Source organism: Haemorhous mexicanus, chromosome 14, assembly GCF_027477595.1.
Source record: "Haemorhous mexicanus isolate bHaeMex1 chromosome 14, bHaeMex1.pri, whole genome shotgun sequence".
NCBI classification, from domain to species: Eukaryota; Metazoa; Chordata; class Aves; order Passeriformes; family Fringillidae; genus Haemorhous; species Haemorhous mexicanus.
The window spans coordinates 11,288,400-11,314,343 of NC_082354.1; the positions used below are offsets into that span (position 1 = coordinate 11,288,400).

The 25,944-nt window shown below is 39.0% G+C and overlaps 1 protein-coding gene across 6 annotated transcripts in view; it reads right to left on the reverse strand.

Moving 5' to 3' along the window:
• Window positions 1-25,944, reverse strand: part of GRIA3 (glutamate ionotropic receptor AMPA type subunit 3) — a 144,069-nt gene that overhangs the window by 99,987 nt on the left and 18,138 nt on the right. For all 6 annotated transcript variants that reach the window (XR_009488249.1, XR_009488248.1, XM_059859134.1 and 3 more), the window contains exon 3: window positions 9,560-9,799. Coding sequence is in view for 4 of the 6 variants with exons in the window: in XM_059859134.1 (XP_059715117.1) it covers window positions 9,560-9,799 (240 nt within the window). In the remaining 2 variants the exon portion in view is untranslated. The remainder of the gene's footprint in view (window positions 1-9,559; window positions 9,800-25,944) is intronic.

Genomic DNA, 25,944 nt, shown 5'->3' on the forward strand with positions numbered 1-25,944 from the left:
CTGAATGGATTTGTTCATATAAACTCCATGGCAAACATCTTTAAATAATTACCTTAAATACAAAGCTTCTAAATAATCCATTATGACTTTCTTCAAAAGGTTCAAGTATTTTTCTAGGTGAAAAGGGAAATTCATGGTAAAATTTAAGGGAATTCTTGTGCAGGAGCATGAAAAACTGCTTTTCGTCAGTAACCATGGCCATTGACTTCCTGCACAATATTCTGCACATCTCTTAAGTCAAAGCTCACAGTGCTTTCAACCCAAAGGTATTTCCATACATGTAAGCAGATGAAGACTGGGTTGTTAACCTGCTGATCAGTACATAAAATCTTCTATCTGAAAAATGGGACTGGAACCCCTTGCATACAACATTCTCTCATTGCTCTTTGAGCCCATCAAATGAAAACTGCCTTCAAAAGCACAAAGGCTTTAACAAAGCTAAATTCTTACACACCATTCGCCCAGCATGGTATAGTTCTGTATCAAAAGAAATTCAAACTGCATATGAAGTCTCTCTTTTAGCAGTGAGAAAAGAACATGCATATCATTGCTCATCTGAGAAGCTGTTTTGGAGCATCTGAGGCCACTCTGTGGAAGGAGAAGCTTTGATTTTCTAACTCATTGAGATACTCCATTTTACTCATATATTTCTCAAGCACTGGAGAAAGCTCCTTTGTGTTTGGTGTTTTTTACTACTTCCAACTATTACAGTCATTCTATTAAGCTCCAACAGCCTGTGCTCACTCCACAGAAGTTCTTCACCCAGTGAATGGTTCATTTGCCTGGGCTGGAAACCATCTCACCATCTCACCAAGCTCAAAGAATGTGTAGTCTCTCCCAGTGTATGCTGGGAGCCTGTTCCCTTGTTGTGAATAAGAAGCAACCCTTCTTCCATAAATACCATGGGCCACCAGCACAGTTGTCACTCAGGCTAAGAAAGACCAATTTCTAGGTGAAGAAAGATGCACAGAAAGAGCAAACACACAGTCAAGATCAAGAGAAAGGTGATGACATTTGCAAACTTGTAAGAATACTAACACACTAAATAACTGTCACCTTAACTGCACTAAGGGGCAAGGTGTCAAAATGTCCTTCCTTTGGAAAACTTGTGATAACCAGAACATTCTACTCCACTGAAATAGGCAAGTTCACACACTAATGCAATGTTACACATCTCTTTTGGTACACACTTGAAAATGGCTTCATCTTGACTTTGTATTAAATAGTGCTACTTTCTTCAGTCCCACTGAGAGCACTGGCTGCCTTATGGAGATTTTAAATCAGCAAGACATTTTATTCCATGGATAGAATCAGCCCAAGTCCCCAGGTGAAGCCAGCCTGCCTTTCTTGGAGCATCCATAAGCTAAAGACACCAAAGACTTTCAGCTTTTAAAGCTGAGCTTCACATACAGCTGCAAAGTAACACACACAAGAAAATAACTTTCAGACACTCCTAGATCTGTTCGGCGAGATGGACTAAACAAATAGGTTTGATAAAAATTTACCCTCAGTCTTTTGCATACAGGTTTTCTTTTCAACAGACTTCCTTTCTAGTCTAAAAAGTCCTCTCTCCTTCCCAGGATCCACAAATTCCACCTTGTCTCTTCTGGTTCCAAGCAAAGCCTGTCCATCATCTCTAAGGCTTGGCTTTTTGTCAAGTCCTTGCCTTTGCCTCATAGCAAAAGGGCCAACAATGCTTCCCACGTATCTTTTCAGCCCCTCCCCACTCCACCTCCACTTGGAAACTGTTAAAACTTTGGCTTTTTTTTTTTTTCAGGAAATCTGGAAAAGCGAGATTCTGACCATTTAAGCCTTGTTGTTGCAGACATAAAATCAACTGAGAACAAAAGCATCTGCCACTTAAATTACTTGTGCACACAATGAAAAAAATCAAATGTTACGGCTCTTCCAAAAGTTGATAAAACATGCATATTTATGAAAAGATAAATATTTAAAGACATGCATTTACCCAACTCAGTTTATAAATACAATAATTTGCAGACTTATCTCTGGAAGACATTGGTAAGTAGCAATGCTGCTGGTTTTCCTGTAAACTACAGAAGATATTCAGGGACTCAGCTCATGATCCTGAGGGTTCTGGTTGTTTTTATTAGGAGCAAAAAGAAGAACACTTACTGCTTTAGACTTCCAGACATCATTTATCCTGAACCTGCCCATTCATACTCTGTACCCAGAATGTCCTGCCTCAGGTTTATGACCTGCTTTCACATAAGGTCAAGACAGATTCTGGCACTTTCACAAACACAACTGGATTCACACCCAGTGTGAATGTGGATACCAGGATACTGTAATACCCTTTTTTTTATGAATGGGCTGACACACTTCCTTATTCTCCAAGGCTCCATGGAGCAAGACACAAATATATTGTACATGTGCAGTTACTCCTCTTGTTGGAAAACACTGCTGACAGTGTGTGTTCCAACAGCTTCAAGGGATGCTCAGGCATGGGGCCCGGGCATCTCCACACCAAACTGAGCCCACTGTGTGTACACAACTGTTGTAAAGAGGCACAAAGCTGCCATACAGAATACCCCCATGAACCCTGTGCTGTTGGTCTTAAGCTGCATCTTGCCAGCATGATACATCTCATGCTGGATGACTTTCAAAGCTGATCCATTCCTTTTGTTCCTAAGCTAGTAAAACGGTTTAAGTGATTACCAGGGCTAAGCTAAACAAATAGCAGCTAATGGGAAAGATCAGGAGAAAAGTGCTTAAGGCTCTCAGTCCACCTAAAACCCAGCCAACATCCATTCTCCCACACAGGGTCTCAATGTTTGTTTGGGCAAGGATCTGTGAAAGGCCTTTCTTCTGTATCTGTGTACCACAGAGACCAAGATAAAAGGAATTGGTATGAGTTCAGAGATTTCAGAAGAACTAAATGGAAAGTGGTCATCAAAAGATAGATTTAACTGTTCAGACTCAGATTATTCCTGAACATATTTAGGCAGTAAAATCAAACAGTAAAGTAATCCTGAAATATTTCAAGTAAAGTCCTGGCTTGTTTCCTGAACAGAGCTTTGGTTGATACATTATACTGTTGAAAGCAATGAAACAATATGCCCTAAATAAGTATGTCAAGGTTTGCCTCCTTGTGAGGTTAAATGACTTATATTTTATACAAACATCTCTAAGCAGTATCTATGACTTTAAACCCTATATAAATATGAATTCTAGGCATTATAAGATGGTAAAATCACTCATGCCCAAAAGACTGATGGTGAAAGAAACAGATCATTTTCCTATTGCATGGAAGTACAGTGAGTATGATTGTTCTTTAAATCTAAATAATGGATATTCTATCATAAGGATCTTTACACTGTGTGTGTTCTCTGTAGTAACAGAGCATGAAAATCTGAAATACACCACATCCTTTCAAGCAAAGCCATGCAAGGCTTTGAAACTACACCGCATCCTTTCAAGCAAGCCATTTTGTGGCCATGCTGCAAGTTGGTTTTGACCTAGAAGAAAATTTCTGCATGGCAGTTACTGGGCACATAAGTCTTAAAATGCAGAGACCTGTGACACCTGCTCCTGTGACATGGGAGGTCTTGACAAGATTTGACTCCCTACACCATGTAAAGCAGGAAAGGAGAATGAGACAGCTTATCTACACAGCTACCTAAATGCCAGCAATTGATACTGTCTGCATGTCACTCCTATGATCCTGGACTGCTGCCCAAAACACTCCTGCAAAGAGCCAAAAAAAAAATCAGAAGAATCAAAGTTTGTAGTAACCCTCCCTTTTGTGGTCACTTTTTTATAGGTCACTTTTATTTTATAGGCTCCCAAACAAGCTTTGTATGTTGCTTTATTCTTCATCACACACTGATACTTACAGAAGAAAATGTCAAAATTTTAAAACCTTTCATACTTTTCAAAGTGTAAGCAAAATTCAATGCATCAACCTCACAGGCACGAGTGAGAAGAATTAAGCAGGTAGAGACATACTACCAAACAAGAATTATGATTTTAAAATGAACCAAGCCCATGTTTAATTCTGAGAAAAATGGAAACTGGCATTAATTTCTTTTTTCTTTATGTAAGGGATTCAGAGAAGTTTTTCAGCTAGTGGGATAACTCCCCTGCTCTGAAGAATAAACATGCTAATGAACAGCTCAGCTATCAATCCTTTTGACATTTGACTGAACAGCAGGTGCTGAATTCAGGGTTTACTAATGCTGATGTAGCTACTACCATTATTTTTATTTTTCCTTCATTGAAGAATAATCTTAATAATAAAATAAAACTTCCTGACATGCAGAAAGATAACACAGAGTCTAAAAAATGAGCTATGGGGAAGGAGGAGCTCTTTTGCACCTCTCTGCTGATGGAAGGTGCTTATAAAACAGGAGTCAGTCACTCTCTCAGTTTACATTCTTCATTGCTGTTTTCAGGAGAGAGCTGGTCCACCAGAACCCAACATCCTAAAATCTCAAGGAATCTACCAAGTACTAAAGCACTGTTCTTTTAGATTCCATAAAAATTAATCCTTCCCCATGTTTTGGGGAAAAAAAAGTTACATTCTACATATGAGTAGCTTTCAATGCAACTCTTAATTGAAAAAAAAAAAAATCCATCAATTTAATTCTGTGGAAGTTATAATGAGCCTGGCTCTACATACCACTTCTTTTATCAGCTCCAATCTCCCATTCTCCAGGGAAAGCAGTACAGAAGTGTCTTGTCCTTTGATAGCAATAGATAACTAACCTCATTTTGTAAAAGCAGAACTCAACAGAGTTGTTCTTTGTCTTCAGCAGAAGCAGGGAATCAGACCTTATTGCCTTGTACTGAACCCATTTTAAGGCAATTTGGTGCCTTACACATGATCACTGAAAAGCTTTCAGTTGTACCTTTTTTTTCCTCCCCACTCTTCTCACCTGGCATTTCTTTATGCAACAGAGTACCAGGAGGTTTTATATTTAGAAGAAATAGGACTGGTCATATTTTCTGAACCTATATTTTGAGGCCTTCTATTTCCTTACCTATCCATTACATTCAAGTCAAATGTTTGTCTTTTGCTAGCAGTAAGGATTAAAGATGTAATTGCTTTTAAAGCAGACATTTTCAGCTCTCCTTAGCCAAATAACACGGGGCATTAGATTAACACTTCTCTGCCTCAGCCTTCATCTAGCTACTGCTAGCCAAGGAAAAAAAAATTGCCCAACAATAACCATATTTATTAAGGCTTTTTTTCCTTGACTTTAGGTCTTGCTAGATATCTGCTGATAGACTAAATCAAAACCAAATGACAGAATAACTTCAGATTTAGTGAGGGGCTTGGTTACAATGCCACAAAAAACCTGTGCTGTCTCCATACCTCTGTCTAGACTGAGCTGCCATTGAGTAGGAAGGCACTATGCAAAATGCTAAAGACAGCTTTCCATGCTAAAGACACAGCTGTCCTGTACAGCTGGCCACTTTCCTGTCTTGTAATGACTCCTGTGACCTGAAGATGAAGACTTGATGCAAATCACAGAAATCACTTGGTGTGGTTTTGTTTAAATGATCTGCCTGGCAGAAATAAGTGTCTTTGTGCACAGTAGGTATGACAAATCAAAATAACTTAGGGAAAAACATCCGTGTTACATTGACAGATGGAAAGCAAACAATCTGTACAAAACTGTGTTTCTCTGGCAAAAATAAACCAAAATGTTACTTAACATTATGAAAATTTAAATAAACAAAAGCTTCAGTATTACAGCTCACCATACCATTTTTATACTTAAGTATTTCCTACGTTCAAGCAACAATAAGATGATTTTGAAAGCTACAAATTTACCTCTGCACACATTCACACCTATGTTACTTCAGTTCACTGAACTCAGTGGAACAACATCTGATTTTAAGTAAAGCAAGAGAAGAGACAGAGCAGAAGACTGAAAGTAAACCTGAGGGTTTTGATGAAACATACTCCTCAGCATGAGATACAAAAGGTGACTTTCCTGAAAAGTGCTACCTAAATTCTTAATAGCTTTCTGTACATAACCTCACCTCATCTCATCCTGCCATAATGTTAATTAGCCCTAGTCCTACTGCAGAGAAGCCCACCAAGGCAGTTAGCACCATACAGTTAATCAGACATTGTGCACGCATCACAGCGACCAACAGTGTCAACTCACTGATGTGAGTTCACACAAACAGAAATCAACCCTGCCTTTCCCTTTCACATGGACTAAATGCATGTGGCATGGAGTGAACATATGATTGTTTCTTCTACATGCCACTTCATGTCCCTTCTTCCCTTAGCAGCCATTTCCCAAGGCATCAGCGCTCTCTGCAAAGCATGTTTTGGGTTTTTCCTGGTGGTACTAGAAGAGAAATGTGAGTAGGTATTTCTCTTAAATTTATGTTTTTTCATGGAAGAATAAGTTTATCAACTGAAATTAACAATAAGACATACTTCTTGCCGGTGAAATTAATGAATTTCACCTTTTTTTTTTCCTCTGTGCTTTAGCAGTTTTCAAGAAACTGAATTTTACACCTTCACATAAATATACATTTGAGAGCACAATCTGCAGTCATCTCATAACAACAGAAAATATTATTTCATACTTAAGAATGTAAATATATACAAGGTACACACTCACTCAACTGATTAAAAGCTTCACCACCTATCTCTGTAATTATACATCTTAATTTTTATTCTATTGTTTGAGATTTATCTTTTGTCTTCATTGCAGGAGCCAAACACCACAGCATTGTACATAATATCACTGAGGAGGAAACCATACAATTACACGACTTGATGGCAAAGAACAAAAAGAAAACAATTTTCCAAAGCTGCATTTTCCTAAGCTCAAACCAGAAGAGTTCAATAAGCTTTACTCAGTTTTGTATGGCGTGTGCAATATGCTGTGGTATTAACAGTATATGCAAGGTTTCATACATGGTGGTGTTTCACTTCAGCAGAATATGGTAAAGCTACTTACAACATCAGTTCAGTCCAAATGATAGTTTATCTCAGGAACTAACAATTAACTGCTCAACACATTCTCTCTACAGTGTTTGTGCCCCAAAGCAGTTAAGTATCTAAGACAGGAATTATTAAAAGTTGGGACAGCTCCAGTGTTTGCATTTCTTAGCAAAAGAAGATGTACAGTCTATTTACTACCTGACACATGCAGTCATTCCCCATTATTACTGCTCAAACTTTTGGGGATTTTTTAGGTGTTTAAAGGCCTATCACAAGAAATTGGTGAACTTACTAGAATTGCCAAATGTTTTCAGTCACACGTGATTACCACTCCTCAAAGGAATCTAACCTCCATTTCTCAGTACCTAATTGCCCTGCATCTCTCCCATAGTAAACTTCCTAATTTATTATAATACTAGAAGAATTAAAACTCTAGATAGGATGGCTACCAAGTTTCTATGAAGTAAACTAAAATAGCAGTAAATGAGGCTAATAAACTGTTCATTTTATCCCATTTTAGCTAATAATAGGTGTGTTACCAAACAGCAGCAACCAGGAAGAACAGATAAGATGCTGTAAGTTTATCCCAAACAACTTAAAGCCCATCATCAAGCTTCCTATATGTACTGATGCTTCTTCCATGCTAAAGACACAGCTGTCCTTAATCTTCTTGCTCTGTGCTACATTTTATAATCCTGCAGTGACCTTCACTGTCATCTCACTCAGATTTGTCACTCTGGCAGTCAGAATGGCTGATATAACACAGGGCCAGCCTTACACCATTGTGAGATGCTGGAGGTTCACAGCAGGATTTTGGTTAGTCACTGTAAGATCATGAGTAAAGTGTTCCAAAGGGATTAACCATCATAGCAAGCTCAGACTGTGCCTACCTAAAGATTGTACACACTGAGAAATGCAAATAAATGCAAGTTTGAAGTTGCAAGTCTCCCCTCCTCCTGACTCCCATTATTATCTCACTTAGATGACAGTTATGTCATCTAGACAAGTTGTAATGAAACTTTTTTGTTTTGGATGATTTTTCCAGTCTAAAGTGCCAAATTTCTTGAATGACTGGTGAAACTCTTTCCACAGCAAACTTTATTAGCCTTAATCATGGCAAGTTTCATCAGTCCCAGAACTAATGGCATTTTACTTCATCACACACGGTAAGTTCATTGTATTTGGCCACATCAAATAAGCCTTTCTTACTTAGACAAACTGCTTATTCACAGGAGCTTTCATTTAAAAGTGGACTATGCCAGAGAAACAGATTTATGGGTAGGGATTTTACAAGATTTTGGAAGTAATGGCATTCTTCTCCATATTTTCCTACTTAATCTCACAGCTAGGGTTTTTCAATGCTAGAAATAGTTAACACCTCCAAATCACTCAGAAAATTTGAAATGCTTGGCATTCACCTAAATTAGACTAAAAATTACTTTTACAATGATTTTTACATGATTTTACTTTTTACATGATTTTTTAGGTTTCAGTTGGGTTCTTAGTTGGGTGATGCTACTATTCTTCAGCATGAAAAGCATAGCTATGGAAGACTTGATCCTTAACAATATGCAGTAGCCTAAGGAAATATTGTCATGGGAGCCAGGAACAGAATCTAAGCTTCTTTGTCTCTATTGAGATCCCTTTGATCTGAAAAATTTCTTGAAGTCGAAAATCATAAAGCTGGTAAGAAGGGCAGGGGCACATCTATTTGATATAAAAAATGCTACCCAGGTGAAGTCTGTAACAGAGGAAATTCAGCAAATTCAATACATTCAGTGCAGGTGGCAGCTGAAGGATTCCTCACAGAAAATGATTTCTGATGTCTAGATCTCTTTTTGACAGATTTTTTTGACAGATTTTTTTCCTGCATTTCCTGCTTATGAGTAGTTAGCAATTGGCTTAAGTGTGAACACACTGGTTTTAACATGTTTCCACTTAGTTAAACATAACTCTGGTCATTCTTGGCATGTATCTCAATTTGTCTCTGGAATGTGAGCCATCTCTAGAGCATCTTTTCTCCAGCCCAGAACCACTGAGTTACATTGTTCCTGTTGCTGGATTAGCATTTGCTTGCTTAGGCAAGAAGCTTCTGCTTTTTCTTTCCCCACCTTTTTCTCTGGACTGTAGCAGAGATCTTACACAATATATGCTTAGACCATTATTAATGCTCAGACATCTCCAGAGTGTATCTTAGCATGGATTGCCTTTGTCCAGTGACAGGAGAAATGTGCATTTATGTAAAGAGGTGTGGATTTCAATGTCACGCACAGTGGAAGGTCCTGCTTATCAGCCTTTTTCATAGTGCTGACCTTATTTATGTAGCAAGGACTGAAACACCCTGGCAAGTGTGGAGTCTGCAGTTCTGTGGAAACCAGACAAGTCAACTGAATACTTACTCTGCTAACACTATTCTCAGACAATCTCCTTAAACGTTACCAGTAACATGAAGATGCCTCCTTGCCATTTATCCATTCATTTTAGCTCCTTCAGAACAAACTCATTTTCTAGGACCCTCAGAAAGTTCTGCCTACATCCCAAAGAAAACTGGGCTGCACACACTGATGCTGGCAGTACCCAGAGCAAGCTGTGAAACAGAAAATCAGTCAAAATGATAGTGCTTACCCCGTTCTGTGTCATAGAGGTACACAAACTTTTCCCACTTATAGTAAGTCAAGAGACTCAGGATGGCTCCTTTCAAGGCTGGCCGCATCTGGATGACGAACTGCACATCTGCATCTGTCGGGAAGCTCGGGGTGATGAAGGACGTGTGGAGGGCGCCGCAGAACGACGTCAGGGTGTTCATGGACATCTGGTCATAGAATCCAAAGATGGCATAAACTCCTCTGGAAAACTGTGAACAGACTAAGACAGACAGACAAGGGTGTTAAAATCTGATCTATAATGAATACAATCAAACTTTCAAAGTATCTTGGAGGTAAGCCTTCCAACCATTCCTGAGATTATTCTCTATGATGCAGCAGATGGAGTGAATTAATGAGATAATATATACTAATTTCAGTGTAGCAATCAATTGTACCAACTTTGTAGCACTCAAACTGGCCTGAACACATTTATTTTTGGTTGTGTTTTGTCCTGTGCTACTACAATCCAGTAATCTCTCTCTATTCTTTAAAAATAAACATTACCTCTCCGTAAAATACCTTTCCTTCCTTGAGTAGCATTGTGAGAGCTCTGTGAGGAGCTACATGACCAATGTCAGGACTGCCTTAAAGTCAGAATGTTAAGGGATATTTTTTCCAAAATTGATTCAGATCTGATTCAAAGAAATCTGGATGTTTTATTCATTTGTAGTCCACAACTCTGAAATCTCTGTGTGGCCTTCTTCAGTAAGGAATTATGGTGGATTCTTAACACAGTGTTAAAATCTTTCAGAGTAACAAAGTCTGTGACTTACTATATGACAACACAAATGAGGCACACCTATTGTTTCTTCATGGGACTAAAGCTGATATCCCTTAAGCTGAAGGCTCTTATTCATTAACTATTCTGCTGTCCTGATGAACTCATCTTGTACCAGAAAAAAAAAAATCAAAATGCAGACAAAGATAATTTTTTTTTTCAAAATGTACTTATCTGGGAAAATACTTCATTATTTCCCATCCTTTATAGAGATTGAGCAATTACCATTTTAGAGAAAAAAGAAAGTATTTCAATTTGTAAACATAGCCAGCTTTATGGTCATTGCAGGAAAAAGAATTTCTTTGTTGTTCAGCTCTGTAGGAAAGGCACAAAGTTCTTGTGACCCTGGGTTCTTTCCATGGAGGGAGTCTGCGTCACAGATAGAGAGGGAGCCTGATCTGTGAGGTGCTGGGGCTCTGGATTATGAAAAGACTCTACAACTGCACTACAATACAGCACAGCAGCACTTCTAATCATACCACTGCTGAACAGGGATGAGCAAGGCCCATTTGTAATGAAAAGAGATTTCCCAGAAAAAATGTTCATTATTACCAATTTCAATTGTCAAAAATTGGATTTAGCAACAATTTACAACCAGCCCCATTGTCTTGGGGTGATTTTATGGTGATACTCTATTCCCTAATCCTCTGCTTTATGCCCAGGAATGGCTGCTGTAGATTTAATATGAACCAGAGGGTGGGGCTGGATCCTGGGAGCACCAGGTGAAGGCTCTGTTGGAACTCTCTTCACAGGGTGTGCTCCCTGCACCACGGACCAGGACGTTACACTGCTCCTTTGTTGGATTAGTTTTGCTTGCTTAGGCAAGAAGCTTCATTTTTTTTTTTCTTTTTCCACCTTTTTCTCTGGACTCCAGCAGAGATCCTTGAGTTTTTTTGGTTGTGTGTATGGGGGCTTTTTTGTTTGTGGTTTTTTCCCCCCTTTGAACTGTTTTGGCTTGGATTTTCTCCCTTTCTTTCCCCCCCTCCCCTTGGGAGCCTGTGGGGGTTGTGCCAGACAGTCCAGGCCCAGGAGAGACCAAGCCAGCAGAGGAAAGGGCACCAAAACCCAGCAGCTTTGCCTGCTGTGAGGAGGGGACCAACACCAGAGAGGTTCCCATCTATTCTACCCAAGCAGCTGTGTGAGCTCCTGTGCCTCTCCTTCCCTGAGACAAAGGGGACAGCTGCCATCTCTGCCCCTGGCCACAGGCCTGGCAGGAGTGGGGGTTAAGGTTTTGAAATTTCAATTTAAAGTATTTATTCAGTCCTTGTCTGTGCCTTGTGTGCACCCTTTTTTTGGTTAAAAAGCAGTTTGGGTTTCTTTCATGGTCACCCACTGGTATTCATTTCTCTCATTGGCAAAGTCCCTTCTCTTTAGAGGAAACACTAATTTCAGGGTTTTTTCTCCTGAAACTTGTCTCTAAACCAAGACATCCATTGAACACTTCTGCAAAAACACTGCATATTTAGCTTTGCTAAAAAGCCAAGTAATTACCAGTAAGGAGGACATGACTTCTACACAGAAATGCACAGCAATGCTACTTCTGAAATACCACCACATCTTCCACCATAAATGCTACCATTCAGGATCACTAAAAACTGGAAGAGTAATTTTAAAAAGGATTCTCCACAATATCAGCTCATTGACACAGCATCATGAAGATCATCTAAAATCAGCAGTCAACTGTGAAAATTTGATTTTCTTCCTGAAGCTCTAGATGCAATAACTAGAAACACTGTTAAGGAATTTCTTTAAGTATTTAAGCCACTGTAACAGGACATGACCAGCAGCAAATAGCAGCTGGTGAGACATACAAAGGGGGTGGTAATTTCTGAAAGGAAAGTTTGCAGAGGTTATCAACCACAGAAAAGATATAAAAGAAGTTATAATACAGTAAGAATTTATTCCCAGAGGCATGACTGAGGAATTAAATACACTGTTTAAAAAGGCATTTTGTTAAACTACATACCAGCAGGATATAAAGCAGAAAAGCTACCATAAAAAATTATCTGCTGAAGTAACAAATAAAAAGCACTAACTTACAGATGGAAAAAAGGGAAAAACAAAAATTACATGAGAAAGTCTGGCACTCTCCAAATCATTGAAATGATGTGTAAACTCTCTAATTGCATAGGAATAATCAGTGAAGTGGGATTAATGGAGAGAGTGTCCTCACATACACTGAGCCCGTACCTCACAGATCAAGCTTCTTTCATGTATATATTAATGGCATCGTTTTTACGTAGATTCTGTACTGCAGAGAAAACCAAGTATTTCAGGAATCATCCCTTCTTGCAACGTAAATAAACATTCCCAAAGATCTCCTGATCCTACAAACCAAGAGCATTTCAAAGAGTCCTGGATTCAGCTATTATTTCTTATAAGGTGTAAGACTAAGGAATACTTCTGAACTGTGACTCAACTGAGTTAAACTTTATTTTCACAGCAGATTGTGCTCATTTATGCAAAGTGCCCATCATCAATTAATGAATAACCTGAGAGAAAACCAGTCTGTGAACAACCTGACTAAGCAGGACCTTCTCCAAATAACACCTCAGAGCCAACACGGAGCTGCTGCTCGCATGGAGGGGAGAGCTCTGATTTGGTCCTCACAGTATTTGCAATTATTTTTCCTCCTGATTTTGGAGGATCACCAAAAATAAATTCTAATAAATGCAACTACCTGCCCACTCTTATTTCTCCTGGTTCAGGTTTGTAGTCACAGCAGATTTTAAAGATTAACCCTTTGACAGACTGTCATCTACTATTAGCATATTATTCCTATCTATTCTGCATGCACTGTAGGATGCCAATTTAGTTTTACCAGCCTATTTAAAAGGCAAATAAAACTTTGTTTTTATAAGGAAAAGCTAAAAGGCCAATTATCTTGTCCTCAATGTTCATTTGCATTTTTTTTAACTCACAGTTTTGTTAAAATTTTCTAGCATTAGGTCTTCCATACAGTTTGTGACCTAATCTCCTCTGTAATCAGACAAACCTACAGAATATCCATGAAGCAAAGTCGTATTTTCACTTGTTTTCCAAAGAACAAATGTGTAATTACATTCATTTTAATTACACTATTATTCTAACATCACTGAGCCACAAGAAAAAATTTAAAAAGACTAACTAAGCCTTAGCCTTAAGCTCTTTTTACAAACTACTTTCTACTGACAATCAGAACAACCTTCATGTTTGAGTAAGAATTTTGGTATTCTTCCTTAATTAATCACACTTGATTTATTGGGGTTTTTTCCCTATTTGAAAAATACAGATGGTCAAAATATACTTTGGCTGTTAAAGAGATTATTTAGATAAGCCCTAGTTCAACCTCATTCCTCAAGAAAAAAAGCAGGTTTTTTGCTGAGCTATGAAACTTCTATTATGTGGATGCACATCTGTTTCCAAGGACAGCCCATAACTAAATTGCTTTATAACCTGATCTGAAAAAGTTTCAATGTCTACAAATGAGGAAGAGAGATCCTGAGCTGCAGTCTTCCAGTGGGAGATCATGATAGGCCATTATTTTGGCATTAGGTGCAAGGTGAGTATTTATTAATGGAGATTTAACACTGGGCTTATTCTCAAAGTGAGCTGCCACATGCCATTGTGTCCAGGAGAGAAAGTGATGGTATGACAGAAGTCTGTGAATTCTCAAGCATGTCAAAAGAAGATAAGAAACTTTCAGGTCATGACAGACTGGTGTTTCCTGCCAAGGAAGGAAAATGCTCAGAGGCAGAATGATAACAGCAGTAAGCAGAATTTACTTAAAAAAAAAAATCCAAAAAAACCACCACCACCACATCAAAAAACCCCAAAACCAAAAAAAAACCCAAACGAAACCAACCAAGCAAAAAACCAAAACCAAACCCTAAAAAAACCCAAACTCCAAAACCAACCAACCAAAGTGCAACTACTGAAGCCAAATAAACAGAAATCTTAGTTTGATACTGAATAGCAGCTGAGCCATCCTGAGCATCAGTGGAAGCCAACAAACCCAGACATCTGTTTTACTTGCATTTCCATCCTCCCTCCAGCCAAATCAGGCCCACCACTGAAACTTGCTAAGTTTAACCAGATAAGTTTTTTTTTTTTGCACTCAGAGCCCAGGAAGGCTTCAGGCCAGAATCTCAAAAGATGCCCCACTTCATACAAGTTATTAGATGTTTTATGTATTTTTAAAATTTATTTTTGCTTTCTAATGGTATTTAGTTTTTCTATGCTTTGGTGACTGTGAGTATTTCTGACACAACAAGGTTGTATAAGACCTGACATTTCTACTGTCTACTGCCTAGAAGCTAAAGTCAAAACTTCTGACACCTTTTTTTTTTTCCTTCCAGTTCTTACTATAAACAACTGAAGCGTTACTAGGAACATATACAAGTAGGGTTGGATTTTGTTTGTTTAAATAGAAGATGTATAAAGCTAACAAAAGAGATATGTTACTGGTGGAAACTAATACATGCTTTTCCACTGGGTGATATCATTAATGACTGAATTGTAAAAGTCAGCAGGATTCTCCCAGGTGTGGTATCCAGTGCACTTCAGCCCTGGATGCAACAGCCTGGCAGTTTTGGAGTCAGGGGTTGGAGGTTTCAATACCTCAGACACTATTCCTCCTTCATTACTCTTTTTATGAGCAAGTAATTTCCCCTTTGTCCATATCAATTTCTTATAAAGTAGGTGTGAGAAAGTCACCCTGTGTCACAGGGCACTGTCAACCTGTTTCAGTGATACTCCCCCAGCTCTTGGGAGGGAAGGCACCGTAGGAGCTCTGTCTCAGCTGACATTACAGCGTGCTGCTCAAACTGCTTCCTTAGTTTTGTGTTCTGTGTTTCCCTCAGCTGTGAAATAATTTTATTCCCTCCACTTCCTTTTGCCAATTGTATTGGATTCCAGACAACTCTCACTGCCAGCTTCAGCCAACAGACTAATGGGACTACTTTACAATGGAATAATGTGCAGCCTAACTCAGAGCAGTTGCCATTTTCTAGGGCTCCATCCTGACCTTGTTGTAATAAAGCAAAGGCTACCATTAACATTACCTCTTACAGTAAGAATACAGCCTTCCTCTTAGAGAGACAGACAATGCCTCTACTACTTTCTTTTGCTTTCATTTGAATACACAGGATGAAAAGCAACAACTCTCTTTACCTTGAGCCCTGAGGAGATCAGCACAGCAGTGCCCCTGAATGCAGAATGAGCTACTTTCAGGGGGCTCCAGGCAATCAGACTTGAGAACTTCCTTTAAAGACAAGCCCATCATATTAAAAATGTAAAATTCGGTGAACTGCATTTACCTATAGCAAATAAAACGACCTTTTACATATTAATTAAGACTGAATTCTGTCATGGAGAAAATATTGTTTAAAATTCAGGTGAGGAAAGATTCATTTCTGAAAGCAGCTATTCTTGGAACAGTTAACAGTGAAAATTCCTGGGGGCAGGAGGGAACCAAGTAGGCTACAACTTGAAATTGGATACGAACCTTCCTGAGATACTGGCTAAAACATGACTTCTCATCCTACCTAGAAAAAGATATGCCCTCACAAACAAACAAATATTCCCTGAAAACAAAAAACCTCAACCCAAAACCTCACAGCAAAGCACAAAACAAAACCATCATTTACTCCTGTTACTTCACTTATGGCATCAGTTTTCTCAATGAAGAAATTGCAATGTTTTATCTAGTTCTTTTTACAAAGAACTACTCAGCTTGCTTTGTTCTACCTAATGTCTTCAAATATACACACTTCAGTTTGCATTTCATTTTAGGAGAGCAAATAAAATAAAAGCAGCTGTTCTGGCAGCAGGAGGGGATATTATTAAATAGCAAATGAAAGGCATGAGGATTAATCCATTCATATTTTACAAATCATTTACTGGAAAGCAATTCCAAACACATGTTCAGATCCAAGCATCCTTGAAGACTCTCTGGTCAAGATCTTGTTCAAGATAACTTCAGTCACTATTTCCTAATTCCATTATACCCTGTTAAAGAAGGTTTTATTTCTTATCTGCTTTTCAAGATGACTTTGGAATCCCAATCACAATTACAGTTCCTTGGTGCTCAGTGCTGTACACACCCATCACCACAACCTTGCTTTCTTTCAGTGTGCCCAATTGCTTATGACATACTTGACTCATTAAACTTTACACATTCTGGCTTTTATATATATGACTGTGGTCAAATAAAATCCTAACAATGTGCATGAATTTGTTGTGTGCAGGATCTTCTCTTCAAACTGAAATGTTTATGTGAATTTTATGAGTGTATGAAAAATGCCAGCTGGCAATGACAAACAGAAGCCACTTGGGCTGTAACAGTGCAAGTGGGAACACCAGCAGCCCCAAGCCTTACACATGCCACAGTGGGGGTATTTGTCCATTAGCACAGCTTCAGTCAAATAAAAGTAAATAAAAATAAAAGAATAAAAACCCCTCTGACCCAAACTGCCAATTTGATATAGATGCAAATTAAAGTATTTTGGTATTAAAAAAAGCCTACCTAATATGTTTAATATGTGGGGAAAAAAAAAAAAAAGGGCAACCTTTGGTACCAAAATGCAAAATGTAAAACAGGCTGAGCATAAGCACAGCTTTCTCAGTAAAATCAAGGTTAACTTTCTGAAAACTGCTCTAGTCTGAGAAGGTACTGCAGGTATCCTGAGCAGCTGGGAACAGACAGCAAGACAGTGCTATTGTATGGCTATTTTCCACTCACTTCCATTTAGCTCCCAAGCTACTTCCAAACTTAAGATGGTGTAGAGTCTGAACTAACTCTGTGTTCAGGTTACTGACCACAACGCTAAAAAAAACCCCACCAAATATCTTTGTTTTTTCTGTAAAAACTTGTTAAAACTCAAGCACAAAATGAGTTTTGTCCCACAAACCTACCAAATTATAATGCATGGTTTTCATTAAAAAAAAAAAAAAAAAGAAGAAAAACCACAGGCTATTCAGAATCTCTGTAATTATGACACATTTCTGATGGTGGAAGAAACCCAGGAGTCAATCCAGCCAGTTGCCAGGAAGAATCAGCCTCTTCTCAGGACCACAATATGAAAGGATTTTATTTACCTAGAATCCCTGTTACACACTGATTTTTTTAAAATATACCACTGATTATGAGTACTATTAGAACATTTGAAAGGCTGTGAGTCAGATAATCATGACTCACTCTGAAGTACAAACCATTGGAGTTTGAAAGAAATTAAATAGGGGTTTAAGTTTAAAAGGGATTAAAGGGGAGAGAAGATACATATACATGCCACAAAAATTAACTGATTTTTTTGAAAGATGATTTAAAGAACATGTTAGGTACTTAAGGACTATACTTAGGTATGTGCTGATCAGAATACTACATTATCCTGCCTGTGTCTGTACAAGATGGAGCTCAAGCTCCCAGACCAGACACTACAGATACAGCCAAGCTTTCTATTCTTAAACCTATCCTGGTCATTCACAATCTACTGTTAACAGAACATTTTTCATCTTGACCCCACCATCCCTACAAGCTGCTGACATGAAGGATTTATTTTAAAGGAAAGCTATTAAAACATACCACACAGTTTAAAACAAAGAGCTTTTAGAAAGAAGACTTTGCAACACTGCTGTAGAAGTCAAATTTGAATGCTGTAGATTTATGTTATTTGTGAGCTCTTCTGCTTTCTGCCTATGGTGATGTTGACACCAAAGTACTGCTTGCAGGAGAAGCACAAGAGGCTTCTCTTGGTAGACAGCTGAACTCACTGCTGGAGAAAAAAGGAAAGGCATTGGTATCTGCCTTTCATACCCTGCTGAAGAGATGTTTCTGCTCAGCTACTCCAGGATAATCAATGCCTTGCCAACAGCAGCAGAACGTGCAATGCCAACACTCTGCTCCTGATTGCAGCTCCACCAGCCTGGATGCTTAAGATTTATGGCACAGGCCTCCCTCAGGTTCAGAGAGTGTTAGGGACTTAATGAGTGGATGTAAAGCAGTTCACTGAGCTCTGACCTTCATGAAAGCTTTAGCCAATCCTATACACATAACCACACACTCCTCTCTCCATGAACCATGGGAGATGAGCTAACACCTGTGTGAGGGAGCCAGAGAACCTGTCAAAGCTTCTGCAGGAGAGTCTAAATTTATTCACAGCAAACAACGATCATTTGTGTTCCTCACATCCAATATCCAGCTCCTGCTTCGTGACTAATCTCTGCAGAAACAAGGACAGCGTGCATGCAACACAAATATGTAACACTCACTCAAGTGAAATAACTTGTTTCCATCTGTTGCACCATTTGAAATGCTTTTAATTTAATATGGTGTGTCATGCTTGCTTGCTCTGATCACTTTGGATTGTAACTGTACCTCTTATTTTCCAAAGCAATTGTTCTAAAAACATTGGTGGGAGGAAAATATGAAAACCTCCGTTCTTTGAAAAATTGTCCAGTTTTAACACACTACAAAATTTAGTAGCCATTTATTTACAAGCAATATATTCTAATAACATGCATATTCTAATAAACACAGTTACACAAATGTTTCTGTAAATATATTCCAAGTAATAAGAGTTCCACAGGCCATTAAGCACTCTGCCTTGGAACAAAAAGACACGTTCAAAAAAGTGTCTTTAAGATGAACTTGACAAGATGTGGTAGACTAGGGAGTACCCAGTTCACTATTGTTACCTTCTTCAGAGACTATCTTAACACTTTAAACAACAGGCTAAAGGAAAGCAAGAGCTTTGTGGTATGAAGAAAAAAATAAATCATACCCATCAGAAAAGGGCAGCATTTTGTAGCTGAGGATGTTAGGCAGAACGTAGGGCTGAATCAAGGAGCAGCAGCTGAAGGCAATGCTGTGCCTCAGAGCCATGAATCAGCAGCTGCCATCTCCAGCACCCCAGTACTCTGAAGGGATTTCTTATATCCCTGGAACATCTCAGTGTGGAGGAAGAAAAAAGGCAGAGGCATATTATTAAATGTATGCTTGTTCAGCAGATCCTTTCCTAAGTGATTTCAGAAGTTGACTTCATTCTGGGCCACTGTGGTAAGAGGCAATAAATCAAAACAAGGCTCTGGCAGTGTGATGAAAGATGAGCTGAGTCTGCTGAGGTGGTGCCATTTATAGGCCTGTGGGGATATATTACAGAGGATGAGAAAAGAGGCAAAGTGGCCAACACACCTGAAGCACTGAGCTGGGTAAAATTCACCAGGAGGTGAAGGTCATGATTAAGGTCGTTCAAGGAGAAAGGGGATGCATATGCCAAAACAGCAGCTGTGCAAGCAGCCTCCAGCTCTGGAGGGTTTCCAGTTGGCTCTATGTTTGCAGAGCACAGTACTGGCTGACAGACAGCCCAGCTTACCCAAAGCAACAGCTCCTCACACTTTCCTGGAGGCTCTGCAATGGTATTCCAGCAAGCACTGTCACTGTAAGTACTTCTTGGACCAGAGGACTGGATTTCATATTTCTATAGCTCTTCTCCTGTTCTACTCAAAGTTCATGGGGCCATGCAGCTCTCACCCTTGTGTTCCACTGCTGTCAGCTGATCAGTTGAGAGGCTTCAGATCCGTTAATGCAGAAGCAGGATGTCTGTGAAAACTGGCTTCAGAAGCCAGGGAATTATTTGCAGGTGCTCCTTATGGGTCCAATAAAGCACCCACCAGTACCACTGGAGAACTTCACGTGGAATTCAGTGAAAGCTGGACTAGAACTGAAAGATTTATTCACACTGAAAGTGCAAACTACAGAAATATCACATCAACATCCCAACTGCCCTTGCAAAACATCCTCCCATCTATTTTTGTTGATATTATTTCTATCTGCCTTAGCCCTCAGAGTTCTTGCTATCAGCCTCCTGGACCTTCATGATCACATCTGACAGTATTTCACAGACCAGTACCCTCAGCTAAGCCAGTGCCTTATTTACAGGAAACAACAAGAATATTATTCTTTATGAATTATGCATAATCACTATTTATCAAGCTGGGTTAATTGGCACATAACAAAAGAGTTGTCTGGTGCACAGCTGAATAATGTGGAAGCCAAAATTGATGGAAATGGTACAGCAAAAGCCTGATTGTGAAAGAAAAATCACATTGCAACATGTTAATTCTTAAGTGATTGCTGCTCTTTCAGAGGGGGAAGGGGAGGCCAAGAGAGACAGACCTAGTTTGGAATTATTTGTAAATCTCAAGGGGTTTGGGCACAACGTCATAGCTTTAAATACTGGTTGAATGTCTGTTCTCAGCCACCTGCATAGTGAAATGTTAACATGGTCACCATGCATTTTTTGTGCTCCACAAGATGCTGCTACATTCATATGCAGAGAACAATCTCATTAATCATTAGCAGCAGCATGAGATTGTGGTCAGCAGGCATATGAGTGATGCTTACAGAGAAGTGGGGCTCTTCCCACATCTTCCCTAGACAAACAAGAGCTAACTGCCTCATATCAAGGCCAGACTAGCAGCCTTTTGGTTCTAGGACCAAGAGATCCTGGAAGTCCTCACCAGAATGCTGGGTCTATCATGAGACAGTTGCAGTGTGGGGCACCACTTGACTTTCTCTAGAACACACACCTGAAGAACTACAGCTTAGTTCACCTTGCTCTACATGCATAGAGGGTTTTACTTAATGTCCTACATCCCAAAGCTCTGTGTACAAATTTAAGAACATGCTACCATGTTTTGATGGACAGACAGGCTGAAGCTCACGACACTAAATCAGAGCTGGGGGTCAAATTACCATGGTGCTCACTCTGGTGGGCCCCTTCCATGAGGCCTCACAGTTGAGCTGTATGAGGGGCTGTCAGATGATTTTGTCTGATTTACACCATTACACTTCCACCCTTCCTTGGTCTCTTCTCTACTAATATTTAGTAAAATCTCTCCTAGCAGTAAAACACTTGCAAATTCATGCCTTCAAAGTACAGCCCCTCCTTCCCTCTCCCATACTAGCAGAGTTAACAGAAAATGAGAAGATTCCTGTAACTTTCATTCCTAAGAGTTAGAAACTCTTATTTGCAAACATCACGCAGGTCAGAGAATCCTCCCGTGATCTTTCCATGTTTGTGGTCTCATCAGCATGAATAAAAATGAATGTAGAATCACAGATACTTTAAAAAAAAAAATCTGGATTAGGTTATTGCCATTGTTAACCATATTTACAGTAGGGAGGAGATGTAAACATAAGCTTTCTTCTGAAAATATTCTGACACTTGATTAGAAGTATCAAAAAATTCTCTCTGGCTTTTTACAAGAATCCCTAAATCTGATAGGGACTCTGCTTGTATACTCCAATAAATTCCAAGCATCCTGCAAAACTACTGAGTAAATTTAGAAGGGAAAGGAAAAATGAAGCAGGGGAGAAGTCCAAAGCAACAATGTTGCTGGAACACTATCCAAGCCTTTTCTGGTTTTGGGAACAAGAATGCTTATCCTTAGGGCAGAAAGTAAGTATGCATTTCTAAAGAACAAAGCACTGTGGATCCTTCCTTCAGTTAGACACTTCAGCTCTCAATCAGTCTTTGATAAACCATTAGGAATTCTCCCATTTAGGGGATATTTTTTCAGCCAAGGAGCAAGCAGATTAGTCTCACCAGCATCTGAAGTACAACAGTACAACACCCAAATCAGTACAGAGTTGGGGGAAACAGTCTCAAAAGGGCAGTGTGTATCTTTAGGACAGTAGGTCTGACATCCAATTTACCAAACAGCTCAACTGCAGCCCTTTGGATGACAGATGGCAATAAATTTCTCTGCCTTAAGGCAATTTCCTCCAGGGCTGTACCATTCCTCAAGCTCTGCAGTGAGCTGCAGGATGAGCTCTTTCCAGAAGACCATCATCACCCTGAAGGCCTGCCCCCACTGCTGCTCATCCCTTGCTTGCAGCACCACCTGCTCTGGGAGATCAACCATGGAACAAAACTTGCTAAGGAGAGGGAGAGTCTTAGTGAGAGATGAGACTGGAGAGAGTCACTGCCAGCCCTGGGTGACATGACCAGGCTCAGGAGCAGGGCAGCCCTTACTCACAGCAGGCACAGACACAGCACTGGGAGGAACCATTTCATGAACTCAATGAACTCGATTAATTTTTCAGCTGCCTGTCAAAAAAGCTTTTAAAAAATTAGCTTGCTATGCACAACAGAATAGGAACTGATATGTGACTACAGTTAGAGACTGTAAATAATGCTCACTTTAATTTAAATGTACCCATGTCCTACCAAATAAAAAAGTATTAAATTGCTGCTTTACTAATTTCTTTAAAGTAACACACAATAACCTCATTTTTACAGATTAATGATTCTGAATTTTAACCTGAAAATTCCACAGCCAATTTCAATGTAAATTAAAAATATTTGTCTCTTGTTAGAACCTGTGTAATAGTCAAGAGAAGCATTCACATCATTCAGCAAAAAGCAGCTCATCACAAAGAGAGGTTTCCTGGTTTGGAACCTTTCTCTGCATGACACACAAACGCATCTCATGTCATCCTATACTGCCTCAGCAGCAGACAGCAGAAAGGGCTATGATAATGTGCCCTTGTATTTGATTAAACTGATGCATTGTAGGAGCTGATGTTGGGCTGCTGCTACTGAATTTTCCTACTCTGATTCTCAAACCAACTCCCTGACAGAGTCAAGCTTTTCAAAGTGTCCCATCAACAGACTTTTTTTGGACTTGAAAATTTTGTAGGCCTTGAATAGATTTATTTGTTGAACTCAGGTAGTAAAGCTTTCCAGATGGATTAATGGACTAAGTGAAGTGTCTCTCCAGACTATACTAGGAGGCTTAAGAGACCTCATTTTCTAAGAAATGTCAGCTATAGGCACAGAAGACTTCTTTGTACTCCGATTTTCTCCGTGTATTTTCCAGTTGCACGAGCAAGTCCAAGCCCTCCTTCCCACTGGCAATGTTAGCAGTGAGACAATACCTTTCCTATAACAAAAATAGCACAGAAACTTGCATAAGAAAAATGAATTTGATAACAATAGAATGACTTTCTCATAATAATTTAATAAGTTGAAGACAGGAAGATTTAAATCCTCCAGAAGAGCTGCATAAAAGGGATTGATGAATTCATCAGCTCCTCCAAGCTTCCCAAAGAAGCCCAGACAATATTTCTTACCTCCTGTTCTACAGATATCACCTATAAAAGAAAAGTAGGCATTCAAGTCCCTCTATTATGCTATCCTTTGCCTCTGGGGCTAAACTCACTGTTGAATCTGCTTTATGTGATACATTTAAAAATATTCTGATTTGTTTCTAATCTCTCTCATTAGAATAATACACTTGTAACACCCTTTCTGGTCAGGATCATGGTTCTGAACCCTGAAGTTACCATATGGACATACAGGAAGCTACTGACCTTTATGGTTTTTCAGTAAATCAAGAAAAGTCTACAAAAACATTGCCAGAAATGCATACACAGGCTATCACTAGTTTCAGTTAAGCACTGTCAGTATATTCCAGTATTTCAAAAAGTCCTGAGACCTACAGAAACCATATCAAAGAAACTAAATTATGAACTCCATGAACTGAAAACTCATGGACTGCTCAAAATTTTGTATGGATTTAGCAGTATACTTTTCCATACAATTCTCTTTTCTTGTTATTGGATAAATAAAAAGAAGACAAAGTGATGGGACTAAAACAGAGAAATGTAATCATGTAACAAGTCAGCAAATGCTGCCACTTACAAAAATGAGAGGAAAAAAAAAGAAGAAATGTTTTTTCCCTTCTGGTTGACTGTCATGTTGGTGCTATGAGAAAGGACAGCAGGAAATAACTTTACACATAGTATACAGAATTCATAAATTTATCCTGTCTCTTGAAGCACAGAACCTTTGGGATTTTATTGTTTTAATCTATGTTTAATAGTAATACTTCATTCCATCTAAATTATTGGGTCATACAAGGATTCAGTGGTAGCCATCTGCTGGGAGCTTCCTCTTCACTCTGGGGGAATCAAAACAAAAGTACACTGAATCTTTCATCTTACTTTGCTGAGTTACTATAGGAATAGAAAGAGAGATTGACAGTAACAGGATAATTTAGTAGCCATGAATATATGGGCTAAACACTAGTTCTAAATGATTTCATTTCTGTTCTTCCCCTTCCACAAAATCTACCCATGATAAAGTAATTAAAAACCTTTCTAGACAGTAAACACACCAAGGTTGTCCCCCTAGAAGTATTTTCAAGCCATTTCACATCTTAGAAAGAAGTGCAGTTTAACTCTTGGCTCCAGATCCTTTCCCAAACTGCAGCCACCCTTCACTTCCTTGGTCCTATTCTTCCTCTCTCCCAACCCCCAAACCCATTCTCAAATAAAATATATCCTGCTATCACAATTAACATTGAATAAAAACAGAAGAGGGAGAGTACTACTGCAAATAAAACAAACCATGGAAATGTCACAATAAAAATATTTTCTTTGACCAGAAGGATGGTTTAAACAAATGTAAATAAATTCAGTATCTAGGATTTTCATTACTTCAGCTAAGCAGAATAAATGTGCTGGGTCAAGCCAATAAGTGAAACTAATCATGCTCTACAGAGCTGTAGCCTCCTGACAAGCCATGTTCTGAAGTCTCTTTCTAAAACTGTTTTATCTACAGTGTTCATTCAAACTTCCCCAAGTGAGGGCTGGAATCCACAGCACAGTCAGCTAATTAGAGGCAACAATGTGGGAAATGCAAGATAATTAAATTCTTCTCCTAAAAGATTTATTTCTGAATACCAGTTTTGGGAGACTAGGGGGGAGCAAGTGAGAAATTAATCTCACTCTGGAAAACTTAACTCATCTTTGTGAGACTCTCCCCAGGAATGGAGCAATAATATGGTGTTGCTTATTAAGAAACAGCACTGATCACAATACTATTACACAAAGATGCTGCTGTACACATAATTTTAAAACCTGTGTCCTTGATATCAGCAGATATTGTCTGTACAAGCAGAAGACGGACATTTAGTCCATGACACAACTTCAGGGGAAAAGAATAAAACCAAGTTTGAATAAAATGAAAAATATAAATAAAAACCAAGAGTTATTAAAAATAAGAATTGCCAAACACAAGAGGAAGGGTTCTTCCTCTAAAACAGCATAATCAGAGTTTAAAAATGTGATTTCTGCCCAAGATTAGAAAAGGCTACGTGAATGGATGACTCTGGAAGGATGGTTCAGGCGAAGAACTTGGGCTTGTGATTAACTAGATCTGAAAAATAACCAGTTATTTAACTTAAACAAGCCCACATGTTCTCATTCTCTTGAAAGACAACACAACTCACCCCAACTGACATCTAACAGATTACAGAGATTGCCTCTTGCAATGGATGTTGCTACTGACATAGAACAAAGCTGGGGCCTGAATTAGATATCCACACAGTGTTTTATACAGCTGAGTAGACTGTTGAAAGGCAAGTTTGGACATCAGGGTGTTCAGTTTCAACATCCAAACTCCCCAACAAGGTGTTAATGCCCTTATGGACAAGAGCACAGAACACTAAGAATATTAAATAAGGTGGCTAAGCTACAAGTTCTATACAAGCAACATTATCACCCTTTCTTATTTCTTCCTCTGCCATTTTTTTTCTCAAGA